This window comes from Zootoca vivipara, chromosome 6 (genome assembly GCF_965207765.1).
Source record: "Zootoca vivipara chromosome 6, rZooViv2.hap1.1, whole genome shotgun sequence".
NCBI lineage: Eukaryota > Metazoa > Chordata > Lepidosauria > Squamata > Lacertidae > Zootoca > Zootoca vivipara.
Window position 1 is genome coordinate 34,966,919 of NC_142589.1, and position 9,272 is coordinate 34,976,190.

The 9,272-nt window shown below is 44.0% G+C and overlaps 1 protein-coding gene across 1 annotated transcript in view; it reads left to right on the forward strand.

Annotated features, from left to right (window-relative positions):
• CRISPLD2 (cysteine rich secretory protein LCCL domain containing 2) overlaps positions 1 to 8,654 on the forward strand; it is a 46,629-nt gene extending 37,975 nt beyond the window's left edge. The window contains exons 14-15 of the mRNA XM_035118260.3: positions 3,100 to 3,233; positions 5,978 to 8,654. Of these exons, the coding sequence (XP_034974151.3) occupies positions 3,100 to 3,233; positions 5,978 to 6,032 (189 nt within the window). The 3' untranslated portion in view covers positions 6,033 to 8,654. The remainder of the gene's footprint in view (positions 1 to 3,099; positions 3,234 to 5,977) is intronic.
• Positions 8,655 to 9,272: the final 618 nt, after the last annotated feature.

The window sequence follows — 9,272 nt, forward strand, 5'->3', positions numbered from 1 at the left end:
CACATGACCTGGAAGCTGTACGTTGGCTCCCTCGGCCAATAACGTGAGATGAGCGCCGCAACCTCAGAGTCTGTCACGACTGGACCTAATGGTCAGGGGTCCCTTTACCTTTACCCCAAATCACAGAAGCCAACTCCAACTTCTGTTTACATCCTGGAATGTCCCAGTTTTTGGTCCAGCACTCTGGTGCGAGTCCTCATGTCAGATTGCCGGAGCAAAAGAAGTTTACTCTGGCGCGAGTCAGCAAGGATGCGCCAAAGTGCCGAACGTCCAGTGCCCAGTCACAACCCTGCTGACAAGTGCCAGAGTGTCAGAATGGAAGAGACACCCTTCCTGATGTCCTGATTTTGGCGGATGAAAATGTTGGAGGTTATGAGTTCATGGCACAGGGCTATAGGGAAGTAGAAACCAGTCTTTGCAGAGGCCCTTGGACTTGAAGAATCTTTCCCCTCTGCACCCCCATAAAGACTGAAGCTTTTTTTGGTCCCCCCTCCCCCTGAGACCTGTTTGGTGTGCTTTCCTCCATGGGGATAAAGAACACTTAATTCTGGCCTGTGTGACTTGAATGAAGAAAAAAAAAACAGCTCACATTTTCCCCATAGAAACCAGCATGCTATTTTAGCTGGCTCAGGACTGAGGCCTTGGGAAAGGTATGTTTGCAGGGAAAGAGGTCACGGTAGCTCTGGAAACGCTCTTGAGAGCTCGAGGAGCCAGAGTGCTTGTAATCAGTGGCAAAATAATGAGACCACAAATGTGCCGGAGGCGCACTCCAGGCTTGGATGAACTAAGGAAGCAAACAGTCGAAAGTAGTGAAAGCTTATCATCAAAGCCAGATGGCCCATCAAAACCCTGCATAAAAGTGGTTTCCTAAGTTGAAATGCCATTCTGCCACCCTGCAGAGAGCAAGGGATGGTGCTCAGCTGTTTCTAAAAGAGACCAAGGGGGAAGGGGAAGAAAAAGGAAAGAAAACCCTATTGAAATACAAACTTCCAACAGCCATGGGTGGGCAGAATGTAGAGTGGGATCTCCCGGTAGCAAGGGTTTCTGATTCCCGATTGTTTGACAATAGTGACAATGCCAAGGCTCTCCAGTCCACTGAACAAGCAGGTTGCTGAAATTAATAACTTGGGGGGGGGCATGGGGACAGGAGCAGATTTATATTCTATTATTCACTCATAAAGTTGGCAGTGACTTTAAAAAATAGTAGAATGCAACACAGCAGACAGCAGTTGGGTGTGTGTGTGGCGTTGTGTATTGCAAACAAAGAGAAAATGCAACCTCCCCCCAAAAAAGATTAAAAAGGAGACATATTTGCATAAAAATTGCATGCAAACTTAGAATTAATGGGCTGTATGCTTGATTGTATGTCTCCCTGCTATGTACAAGGCCGGAACGAAGAAAGTCAAAAGCTCTCTGTTCCTTTCTAGTGAACTTATATGCAGCTTTTGTTCAGTAAGCTCAGTAAAGTGTTATCAGGATTTCTTTTCTCTCTTGCCTCAATTTCTGTTGGTTAAGTGATTTTGCTGATACGGTGCACACTGGGTTTTTGTTCCTCCCACAGCACTGTGCCAAAAAATTCTCAGTTTCCCCCCATTCTCCATCAATTTATAAGTAAAGAAGTTCCATTTGAAAATTATCAAATGCATGGTGTGGATGCGTTGGCCATCGTTCTATATTATAATTGCTGTTTTTTAAGGAAGGGAGGAAATTCCTTCCTGTGTTGGGGCTTATCCTCTTTGAACAGTTTTGCAACTTAAAGATAAGAAACTCTTGCTGGGAGCAAGCGAAAGGCAACACCAGGGGGTAAGGGGGTGGAAGGGGTGTGCCTTGACCACACCGGAGGTGAATTTCGGAAGGCAGAACAGCCCAGAAATGAAGGCTTTGGAAAGAACTGTTGGAAAGGGAGGCTTCCGTAGTGCATAGCTGCAGAGCCTATCTGACTTCCTCGACGACAGGGTGATTTTATTTTTTTTAATGTCCCGGTTTTAGATGCTTTGTGGCTTGCATACTCAGGCAAATTCGAAGCATATATGCTTCAGCTGTGTTCCTCCACTCTCCTTGACCATATATAGAAGCCCTCAAATCAAGCTGGCAATCGGAATGGGCAGAGCTGCCAGCACAGAGGCAGTGATAAATGTTAAAAGGGATGAAAGAGAACCTGCCTTTTATGGCTTGGGTGGGAGAGGAGGAGGGGAGACCATGATCTCCAACGTGTGTGTGTGTGTGTGTGTGTGTGTGTGTGTGTGTGTGTGTGTAAGAGAGCTCTGCACATAATATAAGCCAACAGCATACATTCTTTTTTGTACCTGTAATATGACAACAGTTAGAGTTCATAAATGGAGAATAAATGGTGGTATTTTCTGCCCTTGATTCAAGAGGCTGCACTGGAGAGAGAGAGAGAGAGAGAGAGAGAGAGAGAGAGAGAGAGAGAGAGAGAGAGAGAGAGAGAGAGAGTTTTAGCTCTTTGTTCCTCTGTAGCTGCCTATCCACAAATCCTCTTGAATCCAAAGACTGGCATTCCCTTCAGCGTCTGTGTTCCATGCTATTTCCCTCTTTCCCAAATAGCTTTTAAGATACAGTGATCCATCAATGGTTGTTGCGATTCTCTAGAGTTAGGCTTGACATTTTGGTAAACTTTAATCATCAAAAACTTTATTGCACTAGCCAAAGGCCATGGCATCATTCACAAAGGAAACAAAAAGAAAAACAACAATAACCACAAAAACCATAAAAACAAGGTAAACTTTAATGTGATCTGGAATTGACCTGGTATAAAGGTATACATGGGCCTGTATTTTTTTAATTTTTTTAAAATTAATGCTGCTTTTTGAAAGGCACCAGGGTGGACATTGCTGTCACGGTTGACGATGAGGGAATTGAGGATTAATTTTGGACCAGGATGCTGAGCGTTGGGGCTGGTGTTGAATGCCCTGTGCCCTCAGTCCTGGCACAGGCCAAGTGATAACAAAATGATATCCTGGAACTGTGTTTGTGTGAATAATGTCCCAGCTAGTATGCAACATGGGTTGAGTTCCATGCGATGCCTCTGAGCCTCTGGGCCCCTTTGCAAATAACTGTGGTTGTTCTATGACCTTTCAGAATTCCAGTATCTGCAAAGCAGCTGTGCACGCAGGGGCCATTGGGGACAATGCTGGTGGGTACGTGGACGTGATGCCTGTGGAGAAAAAGAAATCCTACAGTGGCTCTTTGAAGAATGGGATCCAATCTGCAAGGTAAGGCAGCCACCCCTCTCCTGACTGGGCTCTTTATGAAATGGTTCTTCTGTTGTCTTCCTTGTTCTGCAACCTAAGAACTGAAGAAGAGCCCTGCTGGATCAGAGCGCAGGTCTATCTCACCCAGCATCCCTCTTCCTACAGTGACCAGTCAGGTGCCTACAGGACATCCGCAAGCAGGAAACAATAGCAATTCTCACATTTGTTCCACACAATTGCTACTCAGAGAGAGAGAGAGAGAGAGAGAGCATATGAGCATGTGGACTCCATAGGGCCACCATGACTAGTAGATCATAGACTGATAGATCATAGAGTTGGAAGGGACCCTGAGGACCATCTAGTCCAACCCCCAGGCATTGCAGGAATATGCAGCTGTTCAGGGCCGGCTCTACATAGACCCCCGGTGGCGCAGTGCACCACGGCGGGGGGCTGGAAACCAATTGCGCCCTGCGAGGGCGGGGCGGGCGGCGGAGCGATCTCCGCCCCTCAGCACCAGGGCGCGCGATCTGCTCAAGACGGCCCTGCAGCTGTTCCATACAGGACATCTTGGCATTATCAACACCACTGGCGAGACTTTCCCCTCTATGAGTTTGTCTGTTCCTCCACATCTGATTTACTGAGCAGCACCACATCTTATGACTACAAATTCCATAAATCTGTGATGGCTGTACGACAAAGTATTCAATAAGGAATTGATTCACAGTATTGTTCTTGAGAGTGATCAGTGGGGATAAAGAAAGGTGGTGTTCAGGCACGTTCCATGTTTCTGCTTTGTCTGAGAAGAGAACCAGTAAGAGCAAATAATTACAGAAATTTAGAGGGATTCATCACTTTGTTCTGATATTTCCTTTTACAATAGTGACGGTCCTTTGGCATGGATAGGAATCATAGGAAGCTGCCTCATGCTCTGAAAGACCACTGGCACAACCAGCTCAGTATTATCTAGTCATACTGGCTGTGTTTCTCCAGGGTTCCCAGTGGGATTCTTTCCTAGACTTACCTGGAAACAACAGGGATTGAACCTGGAACCTTCTGCTTGCAAAACATGGCCTTTACCACTGAGCTGTAGCCTGTCCCTGGTGATCCTCATATGTTTGGGGAGAGGTGTCACCTGGAAGAGCATCTTCTTTGCAAGCAGAAGGTCCCAGGTTCAATCCACAGGATCTCCAGCGTTGACTGTGAGAGACCCCTGCCCGAAATCCTTGAAAGCAGCTGCCAGTCAGTCTGGATAACACTGAGCTGGATGGACCAATGGTCTGACTTTGTATGTTCTTATGTTGTTGGACTCTATTCCCATCAGCCTAAGCCAGTGCAGCCAATAGTCAAGGATGATGGGTGTTGTAGTCCAATGTTATCTGAAGAGCCACAAGTTCCCCATCCTTGTTCAAGGGAACGGAAGTGATGTCCCTCCTCCCCATTAGTAGAATCTCACTTCTAGAAAGCATATAACAAGGCAGTAAAACACTGGCTGGCTTTTCTAATTGGTTTTTTCTTTTTCTTTACACTGACCCTGTAGGATGCTAAGCACATCTCTATGAGTTAGTTTGTGGGGAGGCCCCTAGATCTCATATGACATCAAGCAGCCAGGCATGGTGCCCTCATCATTCCTGCCTTAGATCCCATGGGGGTTTCTGGGAAAGTACATCTTGGATAGCTCCCTCTGTGCTCTTCTCAGTCCTGCGTAAGCTTCACTATGTTGCTCCCTCAGGAGGAAAAGGCTTTTGGGAATATCCCAAGATAGCTCACACTGGGACTTCTGTAAAAGCCCAAACTCCCAGGGTTGTGACTGGTTCCAAGACTGTTGCCTTTTTCTCCCTTTGATGGAAGCGAAAAGGGAGGGCGAGTCAGCAAGGCAACTTTTGAATACTCTGAGCACGGTGAGGAAGAACGGTGTCTCTGTGAAGGGAATAGGGGGTCCCTTTGCAACTCTCAGCACCCTTAACAAACTACAGTTCCCAGGGTAATTTGGGGGAAGCCGTGACTATTAAAGTGGTATAACAGTGTTTTAAATGTATGGTGTGGATGGGGCCTCAGTCAGCCAACCATGTTTCTACTGTTTGGAGCCAAGGGTCATTTTCCATATAATTCATTAAAAAAATCCACTGGGGATGTGGATGGGAGGAAGTAGCCTACCTAGTAAAGCAAGCAACCCTATAAATAACAAATTTGTTTGCATCAGCCAGCCGCCATCTCAATTTTGAAATAGGTTTCAGGGTTTCAAATGTAGAATAAAATCCCCATTGCCTTTAAATGAGTTTGAACAGAGGAATTAGCAGAGGAACATTGACTGCTATGCCCCACCGCCAACCAAAAGAGCCAAGCTTTTCAGACAGGGCCTGCTGAGTTTTCTTTGAATCTTATCTCCTCTCTTGCAGCCATTGGAGAGTCTCCTGAGATTCCCCCCCCCAGTCTTTTCAGGGCGGGGGAATTCATATAAAGAATTTCCTATTGGCTGTGAGATGGCGGGCGGGCGGGCGGGGAGGACTAGACAAAAGTGTGGAGGGTAAATGGCTTCTTGGTCATCATAGATAAGACCAGAATATCCCTACTTAGAAGCTGTTCAGAAGACCAGATGCTGGAGATGTGGTCCCCAGGAGGCTTCCTATGAAGAAAATATTACTTTATGCAATTTTCCAACTATTTAAAACATTCAAAAGAAGATGTAGGGGCTCCCCCCCCCACTCCTGTGATGGAAAAACTGCTTATGCCTTCCCTTTGTCTTATTTCTGATTCTGTATTTCCAGCTTAAAGCCACAGACAGAAGGAAACGCCTTCCGAATCTTTGCCGTGAAGCAATAAATTTGTAAGAAACGGAACCCCGTCTGTTGGGAGGAGGATGCGGTGCTATTCCTAAGCAATGGGAAGCCCACACATGATGGTGGTCGGTCCTGGCATGTAGTACGACGAAGCCCTCTTGGTCAAAACTCTTTCAGGGACGACAAAGACTGCTGCCGGAATCACATTCTGACTTAACTATCCACATCCCATTGGTGTCAGCTCAGTGTTTATTATTATTAATATTACTTTCAAACATTTAGGGTCAGGTTTTGAGAGCGGAGTGTTCAACACCTTATTCTCTGGTGCACAGCTTAGATTGCTCAAAGGCAAGAGTTTTGCACTTCATGGAATGAACCTACCGCTTAAGGGTGAACGTTAGCTTGAATAACTATGGAGGCCTTGCTATGTGTGTGATAGTTTGTGTGTGTGATTGGGTGTGTTGGAGTGCGAGAGAGAGAGAGAGAATCCAAGTCTCCCTGGATTCTTTTCTTGGGTTAACAACAGGTCCATTAAATGCAGTGCTGAAACAACATGTGGTAGACTGTTCTGTGGATAGTGCAAAAGACACACCTAGCTGTCAGAAAAACAAAGCTGCCTTTCAAAAGAGCACCACCTCCATAAACCGGGAATTTCTCTCAAACAAAGGGAAAAAATGTGGAATAGCTGGGTTTGCTGGCCAAACAATTGCAGGAAGTTAGGAAGGTTAGGGGTGTTAAAAATAAATGAAGGAACTAGAACCCCTGTCCAGGCACATTTCGATTGGTAGTACGTTAGACAGCATTGTTTTATTTACAATTACCTACAATTTATTTTATTCAGCAGAGCTGGTCATATCTTAATTATGCAGTGATCTCTAGAAGTTGATCTTTATTTTGTTAGAAACTTACAGAGCGTTTGCTTTGCCCCTGTTTTTGTACAGATGTGGGGCTTTATTTTATTATTATTATTTTTATATATATAATGTATGTTGGGGTTAACCACAACATATATATTAGAGAACTAATAGATCTGGTTTGTTTCCTTGTATTCAGTAAGTATATATTTAGATCCCATGCAGATCCCAACTGTCTCCATGATGAATGGAGTTGTAACATTCACCCAGCTATTTTAAGGGTTGGATTTTAATCATTTATCATTCTCACACCCCCACACCCCATTTAAAACCTTTTAAAATCAAGCCCAATCCACAGTTGTGATCCAAAGAGCTTGCTTTTGTCTGTCTGCTGGGAATTTGGACATAGCAGTTCCTCTAATATCCAGGCTCTGAGTGTCATAGAGCGCTTGGAAAGTTGTTTTTATTTTATTTTAAGGAATTCATTCCAGTTCCGGTTTATTCCCTGCAAAGAGGAACAAATTCCATTCTGATTCAATTAACAAATTTATAATAATTCATAATTCCTTCATGTAGTGCTATGTGTTATTCTTTTCCTCTATCTCTCTAGACACCAGAATTTTAAAAGCTGCTCTGGAGAGGTATAAAATAGAAGAAAACATCAAAACACACACACAGTGCAATGTGAAAAAAAACTAATTCACATTTGGTTCACCTGGAAATTATAGGAACTGCTTTCTGGTGTAGCTCAGAAAGAGCTGAATTAATTCAGTGAAGTAGTTCATTCCGAGCACTAATGTGATCACTTATGTAACCAAAATGGCACCATCCATATATAACAGAAGTATCAGTAGATCTGGAGGGAATCTCAAAGTCTGCATAGGTTCAACATATCTTTAGGTTAAAAAAAAAGGAGAAAAGAGGCAATGAGAGCTGGTCATGCTCAATTGCCATGGAATGCTGACTAAGCAGTGGGTGGGTCAGAAAACATGGGCGAGGGGAAATGGAATGGACCAGTAGAAATCTTGAACAGTGTCCCACGCCACAACATTTTATTGCAGGACTCTCTAAATATTGGCATCTCATCTCATGCCATATCACATTCTGCCAAAGATTATAAACTGAACATTTACTTTCTATTTATTTAGAGTGAATCTTTATAGTGAGCAATAGTTGTTTTCTTTGCTTTTTTAAAAATAGTGATGCAGATGATTAGATAAGTGCCTTGGATGAACTTTGGGGTCCTGGACTTCAATGAATGCTTGTCAGCCATGGTGCTAAAGTGGTGCTAATTAGAGAGAAACAGAATTGCATCCCACCCCCATATCTGCCCCAGGAGTTGTCCCCAATAAACTGATTTAATATTCCAAAAAGTCTTTTGAACAAAGGAAGGGGGGGATGTAATACACAGACATTGTCATTTTATCCAAAATATACCAGCGGGCACATTCAGATATAGAACAACTACAACAAAGAATAGCCTTTCCATTCCTGGGTTCATGATTGCCTATTTTGGATGCCTGATTTGCATAGATCTCTTCTCTGTAGGCAGCAAGGGCCTGCAGGGTTGGTTTTTTGTATATTTGCTTTTTTCTATGAAAAATGATGTATTTTTTACTATTTCCTTTGTAAAAAAAATGTTCGCTGTAAATGACTTTGTTTTAGCTTTGCATGGTCTCCTCGATGGGTTTAGGATTTCAGACTGATTCTCTAGCACCACAGCAAAGTATCTCTACACCAAAACAGACTGATTTCCGGCTGTTTTGGTTTATGACATTTGTAGAAATAAAACTCTTGAGAATTAAATGAGACCATTTAGCACAGAGCTTGTTTGTTTCGCATCTTGTCTTGTTGGGTTTGTTTCAAGGCTTTTGCAGAATTGTCACACAGAACAAAATTAACTCATCTGAATTCAGTTCTCCAGGCCCCTCAGTCTTGCCTTCACTGCCTCTTTTTTGTGCTTTCCTTGAGAGTTTTTGTCATGCTGGAATATGTCCTTTAATTCTAATGACAACCCTTGCTTGCCTGGATGCAGGGTACAGAGGGGAGTGTGAGTGTGAGTGTGTAAACTAGCCTACCGTATAAAAGGAACATTTCCATGTGTTGCTCCACCCAATTTTGCCTCTGGCCCCACCCACCCCTGGTATGTGCCCCACCCTCCAAGTTCGCCCAGAATGAAATCCGGCTGTCAGTCTGAAGAAAAGTTTCTCCTTCCTGACAGAGTATTCTTATCTATTCACTTTGGGAGGGCAACAGGGCATATATACATGTGATTCAAATTCCAAGGAGGGTTTCCTCGCAGTTAATAAATGAACACACACACACACACACACATTCAGGCAGGTAGTGAGTGAGCTGTGACAATCTCCTCTTCGAGATACAGAAACATGTAGCATAGCAAGGATGTTTTGGACTAATGGAGCCTAAAG